This window comes from Lutra lutra, chromosome 5 (assembly GCF_902655055.1).
Source record: "Lutra lutra chromosome 5, mLutLut1.2, whole genome shotgun sequence".
Taxonomy (NCBI): domain Eukaryota; kingdom Metazoa; phylum Chordata; class Mammalia; order Carnivora; family Mustelidae; genus Lutra; species Lutra lutra.
This window is the reverse complement of record NC_062282.1, coordinates 73,496,134-73,514,502: the sequence shown is the minus strand read 5'-3', so window position 1 is coordinate 73,514,502 and position 18,369 is coordinate 73,496,134. Positions and strand designations below refer to the sequence as shown.

General features: G+C 54.0%; 1 protein-coding gene across 7 annotated transcripts in view; it reads right to left on the bottom strand.

Moving 5' to 3' along the window:
- TCF7 (transcription factor 7) overlaps positions 1-5,818 on the bottom strand; it is a 33,045-nt gene extending 27,227 nt beyond the window's left edge. For 3 of the 7 annotated variants that reach the window (XM_047729517.1, XM_047729518.1, XM_047729520.1), the window contains exons 1-3: positions 5,367-5,818; positions 5,135-5,201; positions 4,506-4,630 (exon numbers count right to left, since the gene is read on the bottom strand). In XM_047729517.1, coding sequence (XP_047585473.1) covers positions 4,506-4,630; positions 5,135-5,201; positions 5,367-5,816 — 642 coding nt within the window. In that variant the 5' untranslated portion in view covers positions 5,817-5,818. The remainder of the gene's footprint in view (positions 1-4,505; positions 4,631-5,134; positions 5,202-5,366) is intronic. The other 4 variants (XM_047729519.1, XM_047729521.1, XM_047729523.1 and 1 more) reach the window with 2 other exon arrangements.
- Positions 5,819-18,369: the final 12,551 nt, after the last annotated feature.

Sequence of the window (18,369 nt, the reverse complement as noted above, 5' to 3'; positions counted from 1 at the left end):
GGTAGAGAGACACTTTGGACAAATGGGCTGCCTTTGGCCTCAGTACAATGAATGAGTGTATCATAAAGCAAGGCCTCCCACTATGGCCTGGAGAACCAAGGTGGGTGATGCAGCAAAGGCCTGGGGGAATGACAGAGGGCCCCACTTGGTTGTTCACAGGACGTGTTTCTGGGTAAGTCATATTTGATTTCGGCCCTGAATGACAAATGAGAAGGTGGCAGCTATGTGAGAGCTAAGGAAGAGAATTCCTGAGAGAACAAGTGCAAAGGTCCTGAGGTGGAAAGAACAGGATGGGTGTGAAGCAGAGGGAGACAGTGCAGTAGCTGCTATTTAGGGAGAGAGGAAGAATATGGTGCAGACAAGGAGGTGCTGTCCGCAGGGCTGGCCACCCAGGAAGAAGGGATCTTCTCTTGCTGGGCTGCTGTGTGGAGCCTGGGTTGGGGGTTAGAGCAGGGGTTTGGGGGTGGGATGCCAAGGTCAAGGCAGAGGGAGCTTCTGGGTGAGTGACGGCCGAGGCTGGGCTTTAGACGGAGACTAAAGTGGAGAAGCGGGAGATCTGGCATTTTTGGAGGAGAGCCCGGTACTCTTTGTGCTCATGTGCTGGCCAAATCTGCACCTTTAGGAAGTTGCTTGGCGGACCCTCCTCCACAGCCCACAGCCCATGTGGGGGCCAGTTCCACCCAGGATGCCCCAGCAGGGCCTTCTGTGACAGCACCCCGCCAACCAGGGCAGTCTGGTCATCTGTCTCCTCCACTCAGCCAGGCACTCCCAGTGGCAGAGGCTGGTTGTGATCTCTCAGGTGCCTGGCCTGATGCCAGACCCCTTCTAACAAGGTTCACTCCAACCAGGGCTGATGATCAACCCTACTAACTGTCCCCAGCAACACCAGGCTGCTCCCTCTCTCTGAGGTTATGGAGGGCTGGGTGGGTGCATCTCTGCAGAGTTTCCCTGGACATGGTGGCTTGTGTCAGCAGCATTTCCTTCCTCTGCTCAAGTCTTGCTCATACCTGCACCTCCTGCTCCCCACAGGGCTTGTTAGCACAGCCCTCAGCTGACCTCAGACCCTGGAGCCTGGGAATGTGAGCTCAATGGCCTGGAACCCAACCATGGATCCACTGCCTCCTGGGTTCCCCCACATTGGAACTGATGCCCAAGCCCATGGCTTGGGGGGCATGCACACACACCGGGACAGCTGCAGAGGTCAGGCCTGAGGAACGGCCCAAGTCTCTGTAAGAGCCAAAAGGCTCAGCCTTTTCCTTCTTTTCAACTGAGATGTAATTTGCATATCATAAAATTTATTGTTAAAAGTATATAGTTCAGCGGTTTTAGTGTATTCACAAGATTGTGTACGCATCACCACCGTCTAATTCCAGAACACATTCATCACCCCAAAAAGGAACCCCTTACCCATTAGCAATCACCCCCCCCATTCCCGTCTTCGCTCAGCCCCTGGCAACCATTCATCTGTGCCCCATCTCTACAGATTTGCTTATTCTGGACATTTCATCTAAACGGCAAAAGGCTCAGCAGCCTTCCAGGCCATAGACTCCAAGTGGAGACCACAGAAAGGACCTCAAGAGCAACCGGCCTTCATCTTTTTTCTGAGAAGATCTGCGCCAGTCCGGCAGTCTCACCCATCCAAGAGTCTGAGTTTCCTAGGGAGCGATGCCTTATTCATCCCAGAATTTCCTCAAAGTCAGGCCCAGGACAAGCTTACTGGCCCTTCTACTCCCACCCCCAATCTCAGAGCAAAACAGAACAAACAAAACAGAAACAAGGAGCGACTACTGGTTGAGGCCAGGAACAGTCTGCAAGCCCACATTAGATGCCTCACAAACATCAGCCATGAAATAAATTTTGACCTAATTCTCCCTTCCTAAAACTGAGTTCACTAGAAGCCACGTACCAGAAAAGAAGCACCCTTTTAGGAAAAAAAATCTTCCTCTACCCACTGGCAGCTGGCTGTGAGGTGGTCATTTGGTCTGCCGCCCTGGCAAGGTTTGAGTCTGCCCACTTAGAGACATCCAACATGGTAACCACGTGGGCATGCCACCCACAAGTGGGTAGAGGAGGACCCTGGCATGGGCTTTCCCCACTCTGTGGGGAGGTTAAGCGACTGGCCTTAAGAACTTTTCAGCACAACTGTCGACTGCCTGGATTCTCTCAGAGAGGGCAAAGGGGGCCAGGGGCCTAGTTCCCCACGGGCAGGGGCTGGACAGCATGACATCCGTCACCCTAAAGAGGGGTTTAGGAAAGCAGAGCTTGGGAAGAAACCTCCAAAGGCAGTTTTTCCTCAAGGCCCTACAATGGACTCCAGACCCATTATAAGAGTATCTTTTCTGTTACATGTGCTCCCAAAACATGGAGTCAATCAAATTTGCGTTTTAAAACCAACAGTATTTTAAACGTCCACACAACTTTTCAGGTTAATACAAGCAACTACCCCGAATTGCTATTCACTTTTAACTATCAGGTTTGCTTAAAAGAGGCTCCCCCATATTCATGGACATCTTCACCACCCGGTGTCACCCCAACTTAGGCCCTTGACTCTATCCTTGTCCCCAGCCCCACGGAACAGCTGGTTTCAGCACATGGAACGTCAGTTCCAGAGCTTGTACTCCTCCTCCAGTGTTTCCCAGAAGCCAGGCAGTGGGAGGCTGCAGCTGGGTGGGGAGTAGGGCAAGGGAATTTACCTCTATAGGAGACTGTAATATACGGAAAAGCCTCTGCTATAGCTTAAGAAAGATGCCCAAGTTGAAAAAACAAATGACACAGGCCAGGGTAATAGTGATGTGTCTGCTTACCCCCCACCCCAATCCTCACTGTTGGAGTTGGCCATCCGTCCACCTACACTATGACCAATGCGAGCTTAAGGACACCAAATGGTCCCGTTACCACACCCTTAAAGAGAACGAGGCCCTCCCACTCTGGGCACTCTCCCACTGGCCCAGGCCATGAAAGGAACGCAGGAATCCTGCCTCTTCCCTGGACCGCTGTGGAATCACAAGAGCCTGGAGGGGAGCTGCCCCTCCTAGGACTGTTCTAGGGCCTAGGCCTTTCGTCTACTCAAGGCTGTCACGGTGACCCCAGCACCCTGTGCAAGCAACTTACCTGCCAGCAATTTGGCAGCACTGTGTTAGATCAAGTTAGCCCAAAATCTAAGGGTTTAGACGTTCTAAGAAACCCAGGAAGCATCTATGCTGAGCATCCGCTTGAGTAGGGTGGAGGTCTCTGGGGAGAGGCTCTGCATCAGGTGCCAAGGTCAGAGGGCAACCCCTTGCCCCATAGACTTGAAAGAAGTGAGCACCTCAGAGACAGAGCCACCCTGGAGCAGAAGGACCGCTCAACCAACATGCTGCTTCTGCCTATGAGAAAACGTGGAGTCCAAGGGGCAAGGAGCTCATTTCTACAGTCAACGGTTAACCAAGTTTTCCATTCTGGGGTTTCTAGAGAGAAGCCTCAATCTGTCTTCTCATCTCCCAGCAGCTTCAGCATGAAAACAGCTTTCAGAAGCAACCCTCCTCCCTCCCGATCTAAAACAGCCTGGCAGTCATCCTCTTCCCTCGGAGTGACCCCCCAACTAGCCATGGGAGCCTCCTGCACTGGGCCTCCATTTGCAGCCACCAGAGTTCCCCAAACACTTGGTGTACTCCAGGCGCTCTAATCTCACCCTCAACTTAGGCCAGCTGAGGACAGTCTGAACCACTAATCTCAACTTTTTTTAAGTGCAGTTGTACTGCTCCAATGCACTCAGAATAGGCTCTTCACCCTTTAGATCATCTGTACCAATGAGGCAGAAAAGCATGGTTTGTAACAATCACAGAATCTTTTTGAAGCGCTGAAACATATTCAATTAGCAAAATCATTAAACGGGCCCCTTACCCACACCACTGATTTGAAATACCTCTGCTAACCCTTCCCAGAGCTTATGAGAGCAAACCAGTCTCATAAAAGCCTGCTTTCTACACCTAGCGTTCAGGGTCTTTCTCTGGCAAGGGGGTATTCATGACAATAAGGGGAGAGTGAGTACAGCCTGTTTCTCCTGCACAAGGAGGAGCTCTGAAACACACTAGCCTTTCTGCCCATTTCTCCAAACACCCAGGCTTGGGGCTTAGGCTGGGGGAGTAGGCAAACTGCAAACCCCACAGCTAAGATCACCCTACCAACACCATCCTCGGGAAGGGAGGGGATGGTGTCAGCTCAAAAATTCTGGGAAAAGACTCTACCCTGGCATTACCTAGCACCAGGACAAGGGCCTGCACCTGCTTGTGAGCAAGTTAGGAAGACAAAAGCCAACAGCTGGAGAGAAGGGGGTGCCTAGGGTGGTCTCTCTCCTTCCTTCAGCAAAGTTCTGGTTCAGATCCCACTGGGTGTGTATGGGAAAAGGCACCAGAACAGTTCTCATCTATCTTGTTCTAGGCAGAAGTCACTTGTTGCCCATGTCCCACATACCTGGTCAAGGAGGTAACAGGCACAAGGCCTGCCCGGCTGCCGGGGCCACTTACCAGCGGGGGCTGCGGCGGGGGGTGCTGCCCTGCTCCCGAGGGGGGAGGGTAGTGCATGAGCAGATTGAAGGCGGAGTAGACGGTGTCTTTGTACATGCCGCTGGCGCACTCCGGGGCCTTCAGGCCTGGAAAAACCACAGCTGGGTCAGACGTGCCCAACCGGGTGGCTCGGGCCGGAGGCAGTCTGCTCTCCAGAGAAAGAACTGCCGAGGGGTCCCGCTCACGTGTGTGACCGGAGAAGGCACGGGTCCCGGGTGCCTCAGTTCGGACGAAGGACCACGAGTTCAGGCCTCCCCTTGGCGGCCCCTACTTGACCCCCAGCCCGCCCTCTGGCCAAGGAACCTGGGCCAACGCTCTCTCCTGAAGGCTGGGGATTAGGCAGTCACCTGGGCAGGAGGGGAGGCGGAGATGGCGGGGGTCTGTTTACTCCTATAAAGGTCAGGGCACCGGAAGTGACTCGAGCCCGTCGGCGCCCGGGAAACCCGCCCCCCACACCCCCCGCCCTGGCTTTGCCGCCTCCTTGATCCGCCGTGGGGGATGGCCCCCCGGCCCCCCCAACCCCGTCCTCGGAGGCCCCCCTGTCACACCCGGACCCTTAGCGGGTGGAGGGGAGATGGGCCGAAACTCACCGTCCTCCAGAGACTCTGGAAGTTTGTCGGGGAAAAGTCTCTGCGAAGCGTGCTCCCGTCCGAGCGCCTGCGGGGAGATCCAGAGGGGCCGTGAGGGGCGCGGAGGTCGCGGCCCGGGGCAGGAGGGGTCTGAGGGATGGGTACCCCGGGGGCCCGGGAGGGCGGGGCGGGACTGGCCGGGCGCGGGGGACGGCGGGCGCGGGAGAGGCGCGGGGAACGGGCCGGCGCTCACCTCACCCCCGACCTCCGCCTCGCCGCGGGCCCCGGTGCCGGCCCCCGGGACCCCCGCGCCGCCCGCCGCGCCCTCGGACTCATTGACCAGCGATGACTTGAGCTCGGCCAGGTCGCGCTCGGGGCCCGCGGCGCTGTCGCGACTCTTGTCGTCCTGCTCCTCGCCCTCGTCCTGGAAGGCCAGCAGTTCGTCTGGCGCGCCCAGGTCGTCGCCCCCGCCCGCGCCGCCCCCGCCGGAGTCCAGCTGCGGCATGGTGCGCTCCGCCCGCCGGGGTGCGGGGCGCGGGAGTTCGGGGCGCGGAACCGGCCCGGCAGGCGGCGAGCCCGGAGTGCGGACCTCCGAGCCCGAAGCACGGCGGGCGGAGCGCGGGCTGACTCCGCCTGGGCGGGCTGCGGGCGCGGGGCGCGGGCGCCAGGCTGAGCGGCTCCTGGAGCTGGCGGGTCGCAACATCAAAGGCGCCGCGGGCCGAGTGCGGGGGGGCGGGGCGGGAACGCGGGGGGCGGGCCCTATGGGTGGGCGGGGGGGCAAAGTCGCCCCGCCCAGCCCCTCCTCTCCCCGGAGAGGCTGGGACGCGAGCAGCGCGCACGATCTTAAAGGGCTCGCTCTCTCCGGCGTCACTCTGGCGTCCGGACCTTTCTTCCGAAATGTGGGAACTCTAAAGGAGACTCCTCACCCAGCTTCCTCACCTACAATAAGGGATTCCCGCTCTGCACCCAGGTTTCTCCCCCAAGTGCCGAGGGACCGGATCCCCTAGGCCCTGCGGCGGGAGCTGGAACACAAGCCAAGGTGTAATTGCGTCGGCGAGCCGGCCAGTGCGTCCAGGGCTTGAAACTGGGGGCTTCCTGGAGGTTGGAGGCTGTTGGAGACTGCGCGAACCCCGGCTTTCAGGGTTAGGATTCCTCAAATTCCCGTTCTCTGTCCTGTTCTCCAACACTAGGCCGGTCTGGGACTTCCTTCCAGGCAGCCCAGATACAACCCTAACACGAGCATATTCCCCTCGCATATTTATGGAATGCCTGTTGCATGCGGGGCTCGTGCACCACGTATCTGTGACGTGCCTCTCAGCCCTGTGGCATCTCTGAGGCGCGAACAGAGCCCAGAGAACAAGGAGGAAGGATCCCCCAAACCTCGTGAGGATCTTTCAGCCACCCACCCGCTCCTTCCCTCCCTCCCTCCCAATTCAGTTCTAAGCCTGGAACCTGGGGCCCAGGGATGCGAGGCTTTGGGCGGACACTTGGGCCGCGGGATTCCGACGAGGTGTGGGTCATCAAGAGGCAACTCAACACGGGAAGTCGCATTCCCATGGAGCCAATGGACTCGGAGCCTGACGCCCGCGGACTCTCGCAACATCCAGGTTGCGGGCTCCATTAGGGTCAGAGGAGAGCGGGAACATGCGCCAGCTTCCATCATTGTCTACAATGCACCCGGGGCCGTGTCCGCGCAGGCCTCCACAGCACGCTTGGCCTCGGCTCCACCACTGTATCTGCGAAAGACACACGTCCTTTAGAGTCGCGGTGCAGTGAACCACAGCCCCCCAGCTGGTTTCTGAGTTGGATTCAGTGTAGACTTCCCCATCTCTCCCTAGAGCACAGGGACAGAGGGTATTTGAGAAGGAGGGTGTCTTGGACGCCTCTCCTGCTCGGAGGCCCACGGGACCCCTGGCAGCGGCGCAAAGCCGGGCCGGAAGAGGGCCGCGCCGCCCCTCCCGGTCCGGGCCCAGCCTGGCTGGCTGCGGATCAAAGAACCAGGGCCGTCCTTCTCGGAGTTCAGATCCTATCTGCGGCCGCTCAGCGGGGCGGCTGGGCCTCCTACTGCATGGCTGGAGTGCCCACTTTTCCTCCCTTCCGGGGGCTGGGGGTGGGGATTCCCAGTGCTCAGTTCGGCGATGGAGATGTGGAGAAAAGCCTGCCCATTAGGTTCCCCTAGTTTCCTTTTCTGGGTGTGAGCTTGCTGCTGAGTCTCACTTTATCCCCACTGGGGATCCCCAGCAAATCTTAGCCTGGTAGAGAGGGGAAAAGGTATAGGAGGAGGGGCTCATGCCCTCCCCCTCCTCAGCCCTTGAGGTTATAAGATCTAACTGGGCACGAGCCTCCTCTGGGAAAGCTGAATGGGAAGATGGATCTGCCTAACTCAAAGGTTTTGGGGGTCCTCTTGCCTTTCAGGGTGACCCCAGCTTAGCAGGAGCCTCCCCCAGGACAAAGGTCCCCAGACCCATGAGTGGACACAGGACAGTGGCAGCCCATGGAGAAAGGAGAGAAGTCAGGGCAACAGTGAGGTGGTTTGTTCTTCTCAATAAGGCTGAATTTTTTCAGCTTAAAGTATTAGCGTTTAATCAGAGATTATGGATTTTCTGCTTTATTGGTGTAAAAACAGCCTTTCTTTACTAAAATGAAGGTGGAGATTGATTTTTTTAAACATCCTTATTTGGCAGAAGAAAACCTTGTCTCTCTCCCACCCCCAGATCTCCTTGGACATTTTATAGGGTTGTGGAATCCCAAAGTCTGGGAACCACTATGCTACAGGATCATGTCCTACTGGGTAGAACCAGGGGAGGAGGCAGGTGAGCAGGGAGAATAAGGGTGTGAGGAAGGAGAGGTAAGGGAGGGAGAAGCAAGCTGAGTATCAGATATCTATAGCCACACTGAAATCAGCTTGAATGTCTGCTAGGGAGAATCACCTATGTACCTAACCTAGGAATCCGGCTGTGGAGAGAGGGGAGGCAGTGGCAGAGTTCCTGTTCTCTAGAAGGCATTGTCTGCTTGAGAAGCTGAGAAATTATTAGAGCCAAATTTGTTGGTTATTAGTCTATGCAGACCATGGGCAGAAGGAGCTCAGAAGGAGATATGGTGGAATCAATGTGCCTGGAGTGACAGATGAGCTTCCTGGAGGAGGCAGACTTCATCTGGACATGGAAGGCTCTAAAGTTTGGCGAGATACAGAGGAAAAAGAGCTCAGGCTTGTCTACCAAAGGCAGGCGTGGCCCAGCAGCAGCGTTCCATCATGACCTCTTAAATTCCAGAAGGGGGTTCTTACCTGCTTTGTGGTCTCTGCAGACAAATAGTGATGAATGAGCTGTGACTAATAGAGTCCTGACTTTCCGAGTGGTTCATGTTGCTTGGAGGGACCACCAGGAGGATTAGGGAATCTCTCTGGTTGGTTTGTATAGGGTAGCTCAAGCTCTTTGCTACATAGGAGGGCCCAGAGCGTCTCCCTGTAGTCAGACCTCTGTCTGTGCCATCTCTGGGCCCACCCTAGAGAGGTAGACTGGTGCTCTGGGCACCAACTCAGATCCCATACAGTCACAATGGCCCTGGGGTTCCCCACAGGGTGGTGAGTGGGATCTACTGTGACTGCCCCTCCGGATGTGACCCGGCAGTTTCAGGATGAGGGCCAGAATATTCTGCAGGGAGGCCCAGGAGTCTTCTGCACCCATGATGTCCAGGTCAGAGCTAAAGATTTTTTTTTTTTTTTGTAAGATTTGTTTATTTGAGAGAGAGTGGGTGCACACACACGTGGGCACAGGCATATGCAAGTGGGAGGAGGGACAGAGGGAGAGAATCTTCGAGCAGCCTCCCTGCCTAGTGTGGAGCCAGTCAGGACCTCCTGATTCCTGGGGCTCAACCTCATGACCCATGAGATCACGACCTGAGCTAAAACCAAGAGCTGGACCCTTAACTGACTGAGTCACCCAGGTGCCCCCAGGGCTGACGAGTTAATGAGGCTTCATCTTCCTGCATGTGAGCCACCAGCAGACATGTGGTGTCCTTCAAGGCTGGACATGGGACAAAGTCTGAGCTCACAGGGGTGGAGGGTCTGACCAAGGATTGAGCTCCGGCCTTGGATTTAGGCAGACCTATCTGAGTTTGCATCGCTGCCCTACCATTTGCTAGCTGGGGGATTTCAGACAAACCACCCACCCTCTCTGAGCCTCAGCTTTCTCGTGGGTAAGCTGAGTATCACTCCCCAAGACTGCCTGGCGCTGCGGGAGTGATCTGGAGAGGATTTCCATATCCTAGGAAAGAGTTTAGCTCAAGGCCTGGCACATTCCAAGTTCTCTAATAAATGGGTACTCTTGAGCTAGTTTTCCGAAGTTGTTAGGCTAATTGGCTCTTCATGTAACGTCATGTAAGTCATCTAAGTGTTCTCATGGCCTGGGCCCACCTCATCACAGCTAAGGCTGAAAATGTACTTTTCCTTTCCTTTTCTTTCAAGTTCCTTCACATGAAAGGCCTGTGTGAACTCTCTGAACTTTTCGAATGGGGAGACCCTTGAAATGTGGCATTTCCAGAAAACAACTCAAAGGAGCCCCAGATGGGTTTGGTCAATTACAACGGGGAGAGGTTGGGAGCGGCATCTCTTCCTGCCCGCCAGCCTACCTGCATCCTGTCGGGACACGTGGAGCACAGCCTGGAGGCCTGGCTGCCTGCTCTGGGCAGGAACACTTCCCGTGCGAGCCTTCTCTCTCAGGGCAGAGCCTGGTCACACATCCTAGAGGCAGACTGTGGTTTGTTACTAGAAACACAGAGTGCTCTCTGGAAACTGTGTCGTTTCACTGTATGCTCGTGTGTGTGTGTGTGTGTGTGTGTGTGTGTGTGTGTGTGTTTGCTTGTAGGTGGCTGTGGCCTACAGAATGGCAGACACACAATCGTTGTGATGTGACTACTCTAGGTTGGGTACCAGGTAGCTGCCTTCAAAATGAGGCAAAGGAGAGGGCGGGCCTTCCTGGCTCAGTCGGTGGCGCATGCAACTTTTGATCTTGGGGCCTTGAGTTCAAGCCCCATATTGGATGTAGAGATTACTTAGAAAAACAGGTATTTTTTAAAATAAAATGAAGCAAGAAGGGTTTGGGTTCATTTCTTCTTTCGTTATAATCTTCTGTGGGTGCTCCCTTCACCCTATACCCCAGACTTTATGCGATAACCAAGAATTGCTCTTAAAATAAAAATTCAAGGAGGACGCCTGCCTTCGGCTCAGGTGGTGATCCCGGGGTCTGGGGATCAAGTCCCACGTTGGGCTTCCTGCTCTGAGGAGAGCCTACTTCTCCCTCTGCTTCTGCCTCTCTCTCCTTCTGTTTCTCATGAATAAATAAATAAAATCTTTTAAAAAATATAAATAAAAATTTAATGATAAAGTTAGATGTTAGCTATTTCTTTTTTTTTCTTTTAAGATCTTATTTGTGTATTTGACAGAGAGAGATCACAAGTAGGCAGAGAGGCAGGGAGAGGGGGAAGCAGGCTCCCCGCTGAGCAGAGAGCCCGATGCGGGGCTCGATCCCAGGACACTGAAATAATGACCTGAGCTGAAGGCAGAGGCTTAACCCACTGAGCCACACAGGTGCCCCTAGATGTTAGTTATTCCTGATGAAAGCCCAAGGTTGGCTTGCGTGACAGTGGTGGGGAGGCTACAAAGAACTGCTCCTCAGCTTCAGAGGGCTTGTTAGGACAGTTTCCCATGGGCTGATTTCCCCACATCGTGCTCACCACAGTGTCCGGTGAATGGGGCTGGGATTTGCTCACCAGGAATCACCCAGGGTTTCCACAGGAAGGGGTCTGGACTCAGAGACCGACGTGTCAGCAGCATAGGCAGGGTGTGAGTGGCCATCGTGTGCCATGCACCATGCCATCAGAGTGCGTTGGGTTCCAAAAAGCTTGGGAGTGGGAGGCCTGTGTCCTGGTCCCTGCAGTAGCCCTCAATCCGCTGTGCGAGCTCAGGTAAGTCCTCTGCCTCCTCCGGGCTCAGGGCCCCTTACCTAGTCCCAGGATGTAGTGAGGAGCCCACAACAATGAGACTAGAGGGGAGACAAGAAGCAATCACAAATGCAACAGTAAGTGAGGGACACAGACCCAGGGTCCGTGTGGGAGCTGCCTGCTGCTTCACAGAGGAATGTGCCTGTGTTTGGATTGTGGGAGCAGCCCCAGACACGTTGATAGAGGAATATCTTCCCAGGAAAGTACTGCTAGATATCTAATTTTGACATAGGGTTGGAAGGGCTTTGCTCCTTATTACCAGGGCCTGTAATCGAGCTGGCAATGTGCAGTGATCAGAAATTTTTAAAAAATTATTTATTTGTCAGAGAGAGAGAGCACAAGCAGGGGGAAGGGAAGAGGGAGAAGCAGGCTCCTCGCTGATCAAGGAGCTGGACACAGGACTCAATTGCAGGACCCTGGGATCATGACCTGAGCTGAAGGCAGACGCTTAACTGACTGAGCCACCCAGGCGCCCCTTGCTCAGAAGTTTTTAGACTGAATGGATAGATGGATGAATCCGTCACAGCAGTGATCACTTAAAAACTGGGGAGGAAGTACTTGGCCTAGTACCTGCTTTCAAGGAACTCTCATGGGACACATCAGGACTTTCCAGGAGCCAGGGGTTCAGCAACACGGCTGTTGTGTATATGACATGGCACACAACCCAGCAGTCAAGGAGGGCTTCTTGGAGGAAAGATGTCAGCCTAGGAGGCACGTTGGATTAAAGAGAACGGGGCTGGGATGCCCACCTGGCTCAGTTGGTGGAGAGTGGGACTCTTGATCTGAGGATTGTGAATTCAAGCCCCATGCTGGGTGTCGAGCCTACTTAAAAAAAAAAAAAAAGAAAAGAAAAGAAAAGAAAAAAAGAGGACAGAGCTTTGATCATGTGGAGCAGTAGCCATACTCTGGGTTATGGTGGGCTTTGACCCCATAGGGTCTCTGGGGCTTAGGTGAGCCAGGATCCTGGGGGAGAGTTTGGCCATCTGTATTGAGCATTGCCCAGAATGGTGCATCTTCCTATCCCAGATCCACAAGTATCCCTACCCCACCACCAGGGACAATTCCTCTCCTCCCTACATACGGGCTACCCCTGATTGTCCCCTCTCCTAGCTGACTCCTGGGTGCATAATCTACCATCTCCCACTCAGAAAGTGTTCCCTTTTATTCCTAGCAGGTAGCATGTTGCAAGAAGGACCAGTGGGACCTGGTGGGCATGGAACTCTTGAGGAGAATCTGTACCAGACCCTATAGTCGTGGCTGGTCCCCATGTGCACAGCCAGTAAAAGCTCTGAGAAGCTCTGCACCAGAGGTGTCCTGTCCAGCCTTCTTCAGCCAAGTGTCTCCCAAACTTATATGACAATAAAACTATTTTTCCGTGTATGATTTTCCAAAGAACAGAATTCTTCTGGAAAGTCTTTTGGGGAACGCTGGTATTCCCGCTTTCAGAAGGCAGGGAGGCGCACTCCTTATCCAAAACATACTCCAGTTTGTGTCCCTTATAGGGAGGAAATTAGCAATAGTTGAACCCCAAACTGGTCATCAAAGTTCTAACCAGGCTTCACTCCTGCCCTACTGGGTTGTCATCTTCTTGGGATCATGGACCCTTCATCTGTGCCCTTGCTGAGTGCTAACATGGACCAAGCATACTGTGGTGCTTAATAAATGCCTGCTGCCCATGAGGTGGAGCTGTTGTGTATAGGTCCAACCCAACTTTGGTTCCTCAGTCTCTGGGGGGTACGGGGGATGGGGGGTTTGTAAGTTGGGAATTCTTACGGGACCTGGAATGCTTTGTTTTTCAGGGCTCATTTCTGGTCTCTCCCTCATATGGGACACTTTCACACCTGCTCCTGTCTACGAGGGCCTATCTCCCTTCCAGATTCCCATGGCCTTTAGAATTGGAGTCATTCATCTTCTCCTGGGCTTCTCTGTTTCCTGTGAGCGAGTCTCCTGTTTCTCTACTGCTATCCGCTTTGTCACCTGGCTGGGCTTGAGGCTCATAGCCTGTGTGGAAAGTGGGGCTTCTCCACCTACTCGTGGTGGGTGGGAACTGGAGCCAGTCACCTCCCTCTTAGAGCCCTCATTTGATTGCCTGTCCAGTGGGGGCAATAATAACTCTTGTCTCAAACAGGCAGGAAAAAGGGATGCGTTCTTGCTTGTGAAGTGTTTAATACAGTGTAGTCCAGTGAAGAGTACGTGTTTGCTGATGGTGTCCAGTGTCGCTCACCATTACTGCTCCCAGCCAGCTGCGCTGTGCTCGTGACCAGGCCCTGAGAAGAGCCTGTCCCCGAGACCCTACAGTCCTGCTAATCATGGGTGGAACGCAGAACCCAGGTAAGGAAGGCACTAGGAGCCCTGCCTTCTGAGACCAGCCCAAGGCTGCCAAGCATTCAACCTGAGTGGAGGAGTCTCCTCCTGCCAAAAGATGGTCATCTCCAGATGTCTACAGGCTGGAAGGAGCCGCCTGGCCTGTGCGGCCTGAGGGCAGAGACAGGACTAATGGGAGGAAATTACATGGAGAGATTTCATCTCAGCTTGAGGAAACATGTCTACCAGTCAGAGCTGGCCAACCATGGCCTGCCCAGGCAGCCACCAGAAGCAGTGAGCTCCCTGTCACCAGAGATGCGCGAGCAGAGGCTGGGAGTTCCCAAGGGAGGGAAGATGCTGAGGAGGGTTTCCACCCTTGAGGCCCTTCTGAGGCTCTGGGCAGTCTCTGATACTTCCATTCAGCTCTGCTCCTCACTTGGCTTGGTGGAGTTCCCTGCAGGCATGTGGGCTCTAGCAGCCTCTGAGGTGAGTGGGAGAGTCAGGCTTGGACATCTCCCGCTCCAACCAGGGCCTGGAGGCTGGAGGGGAGTGCTGTTCTAAGAGGCTGCTTTCCAGGGAGATTAATGACCAGGTTACCTTTTTGGGGAGGCAACTTAATGCGGTGGCCAGCAGCATGGAACCTGAGCCCAGTCTGTGCCCAGGCACTCCCTAGCCCAGGCCTGCTGGGACTAGGGACGACAGAGCTAGGTGATGGAAGACGGCTTGTTTTTAAATCAGCTTCCCCTCACTTGCTTCAACTTCTCAAAGTGCAGGCTGAAAGGAGAAAGCTGGGAAGAAGCAGGAGAGGAGAGAACCTGGGTTTCGATTTTGGCTCTCCCCTAGCTAACTCTGTGACTCTGGGCAAGCCACTTAACCTCGCTTTTCTTCAGTCTTCTAATCTGTGAGACGGAATAATAATAATACCTATCGGGGCGCCTGGGTGGCTCAGTGGGTTAAGACTCTGCCTTCAGCTCAGGTCATGATCTCAGGATCCTGAGATCGAGCCCCACATCGGGCTCTCTGCTCATCAGGGAGCCTGCTTCCCCCTCTCTCTCTGCCTGCCTCTCTGCCTACTTGTGATCTCTCTCTCTCTCTCTCTCTCTCTCTGTCAAATAAATAAATAAATAAAATCTTTAAAAAATAATAATAATACCTATCTCTCTAGGTTCTTGGAAGAATTAAAAGAGTTATTGTACGTAGAATCCTTGAAATGGTTTGTGGTCCCTATTAAGTGCCATATAAATATTTGTTAAATAGGTAAAAATTAATTGAGCAGCTCATAAAAGCCTAGCCTAGTAAACATACGAGGGGTTTTACAATAATCATCTTGTTTGGTCTTTACAAAACCCTAATGAAGTTGAAAATCCTATTATTAGGGAAAATAAATCCGAGAAGGTCAAGTTCTTTGCCCAAGGTCACACAGCGGGTGAGAGGCAGAGCTAAGATTTAAAGTCAGGATGTTCTGTCTCCTGGACCTGGGCTCTCAACTGCTCAGCCATGTTGCACCAGGAGTTCGCAGCCACTCTAATAAGGGGTGTAAAGTGCCCACAGGAGCAGGACGGCAGATCAGCCGGCAGGAGGGGGTCAGAGAAGCGCCCTCCCTACTCCTTCTCAGGCCGGAAGTTCCCTCTCGTTGCTGCTGCCCCAGGGGAGATTTTTAGGACTAATTGGTGGTAACATCACTGGGTGACTCGGATTACAAATTGCAGCCCTGCTTCCTCCAGCTGAGTAATCTCTGCTGTGGGGTCCAGGAAGCAGCTGGAGCTCTGGGCTTGTGGTGTGGGCTTTGGCGGTGACACTGCTGAGGGAGGTAGGCCGCTTGACGCAGCCTCTAGGAACAGGGACAGGAGCCCAGATACCTGGGTTCCCTATACAGTCTCTCTGGGTGTGGGTGAGGCTGCGGGCCTATGGTATCCTGCTCACTTCCATTCTCTCTGCAGTCTCAGCAGGACCCCTTACTCAGGATCCTGTCACCTGGGCTGAGCCAGGGCCTGGCAGAGAGCAAATGTGCAATAAATATGTGTTCGACCCAAGAATGTCTCCAGATACCTGCACTGCCCTTTACTATTTACAAAAGCCTATCCTATCTAATATCTCATCTGATCCTCACAACAGCCCTGAGAGGTCGGTCTCTTAACCCCATTTTACGGATGAGGAAACTGTGGCTCCCAGAGAGGAAATGACTCGCCCAAGGTCACAGAACTCAAACCCCGGTCTTGGTCTCAGAGCTCGAAATCCACTCTAGCTCTGCAGCCCGTGGAGATGTCCTCCCCTTCCTTTCGTGAAGACTGTGAGGGACAGATGGACCCCTAGTTGGTGTTGGCTTCTTCAGAGGCTCCTCAGAAATGAGAGACGGGGTTACTGGCTCCCAGTATGTGGGGAGGGGGTGCTCAGGAAGCTAAGGGTCCTTGATTCATGTACCAAGTTCTTCCTCTGCATCTCCTGGGTCCCAGGATGGGGGGGGGGGGCTAAGGGGGGTCCATGGCCTCAGGCTTTCTATCCAGGAGGTGGGTCAAAGTCACTGTCCCAAAGTGTGGCATCAGAGCTTTGTCTCATTAAGGGGGAACAGTGCTCTGTTTCTTGGAGACAGAGCCCCCCGGAAACCTTTTGGGATTCCTCCTGGGGCTGCTCTAGGACCTGGGGGTGCAAAGCTGGCTCTGCGGAGCCAGCCTCCTTTCTGCAAAGGTGAAAGTGCATCTCTTTAGCTTTGGGTCACTGGTGGGCCTCTGCTGACTGCTGTGGTTTCCCTTGTCAGTTTTGCTGTTTTTACTTTTTGTTCAATGCTCTATTAGTACTGACATCTTAAAGGGTTTCCCCTCTGGTCAAGCTTGGTCTTTGTTTTTATAATTTGAGAACTTCTTTCTTCTCCCTCTTTTCTTTCTCTTCTCAACCCATGATTTTGGAAGGTGCTGAAGCAGGAAGTAGGTGCAGGGTTGGTTTAAAAGCAACTTCTCCTGGGGCGCCTGGGTGGCTCAGTTGGTTAAGCGACTGCCTTCGGCTCAGGTCATGATCCTGGAGTCCTGGGATCGAGTCCCGCATCAGGCTCCCAGCTCCATGGGGAGTCTGCTTCTCCCTCTGACCTTCTCCTCGCTCATGCTCTCTCTCAAATAAATAAATAAAATGTTTAAAAAAAAAAAAAAAGCAACTTCTCCCTCCATCCCGCATCTCCCTGCCCCTGATCACAGCAAGTCTAAGGGCAACCCCCCCACCCCCACCCTGCAACACACACACACTCTGGTAGACCTTACTTTTGGAGCTGGGAATTCTTTTTCCTTTTCTCAGTGGGAGTTTTGGTGCCAATAGCCCCCTTTGTGCCCTGACCCATGCATTCTCTTTTTCTTCAATATTCTTTCCTCTCAGGGCTGTCCTCCCTGCTGGGGGAAGTTTCTGGCACAGCTGAGCCCATTGACCATAAGCACTTCTTGGGGTCTATAGTGCCCTGAGAAAGTGGGCACGTGGCAGAGCCTGACAGAATGAGGGATAGGAAAAGACTTTCATGGGGCCCTTCTCATCCTGATCTAGAGTGGGACTAGACCTGTGACCAAAAACTCCCCTTCTGGCATTCACAGCCCCTCTGTTTTGGGTGGGGGGTTTCTTTAGTAGCAGCACGCTGGGCCTGAGGCAGTGGATTTCCAGCCATAGTCCAGGGGCTGGGACAGACTTTCCATCCTGACTGGGGGGCCAGTGCTTGCCAGTTGGTTTCTAGGAGCCCAGGGCTGCAGATCTGAAGACCACCAGTCTGTTGCTGACTTGGAGCCAGAGAAATGCTCCTTGTTTCCTGTTAAGCCCTGTCTCCAGGACCTCAAACTGGAGAGGAACAGAATTTTTGTTCCAGCTCCTACGTAATACTCAGGGTGGGACATGTCTTGTCCCCGAACTTCTCCAGCTTGTGTGGCTGAACTTGAACATCTCAAAGATAAGATTCAGGTCCGCAGGGGGAAAGCACTTAAATTCCCTTTGGTTGCTGGGACTTGTACAGGAGTCCAACTCATAGCGTGCCTGCACCCCAGCATGGAAACTGGTGTCTTGGCCTTTCCTTTGCATCCACAGAAAGTCCCGAAGGTGCCCTGGGCACCAGATCATGGTGCTAGTTAGGGAGCTGCTCTCGGATGCCAGCGCGGGCGAGGCTAGGCCTGCTTTGTTCACTGCTGGTGCCAGAGCTCCTAGAGAACGCGCAAGTGTCAGGGAGGAGTTCGAAACCACCCCGTATGGAGAAGGGTCTGGTGTGATGAAGCACCCCAGACGGCAGAGTCGAGGTTATGCAGGCCTTTGAGGGACAGGAGAGCAGTGCAGACCACAGTGGTCAGGAGGGTCCCCTGAGGAGGGACCAGAGCTACAAGGTGAAGAGCCAGTGAGATGGGGGCCTTGTGGAGAAAGGTTGGGGGGGGGTGAACCTCTCCTGTCCTACCTTCCCTAGACCAGCCCTGAGCACTGAGGAAAACCAGTCTGCTAGAGCTCAAAGAGATGTAGGAGATGGCCAGTACCCCCAAACATGCACACAGGGGAAATCGAGGCCCAGAGGGGCAGGGACCTGCCTGAGTCTCACAGGCCCCTGGGACTCCCCCTTCCTCTACTTCATAGCCCCCAAAATTTAGGAACCATTTGCCCTAAGCACAGAAAATCTTGAATCATGCAGCAAAACAAAACAAAAATCCAAAGAAGCCAGTGTGTGCGTTGAGCGTGAGTTGCTTTTGTAATTAAAAAATAAACCATTTCATGTTATTTAAAAATGCTGGTGCTAATAAAAATGGCAGGGGGTGGGTGGGGGGTGGGAATTGCTCCTGGCAAGCAGTTCACTAGCTCAGGGTGACTAGGTGACGCCTTCCTCAGCCTCTTGTGCCCTGGACCCCGGGGAGGCAGTGATTCTGCTGGAGAGCACCCCCTGGTGGCAGGGTCTGGAAGAGGCTGTGTCTGAACTGCAGGGATGGGAAGATAGGACGACAGTGTAGGAC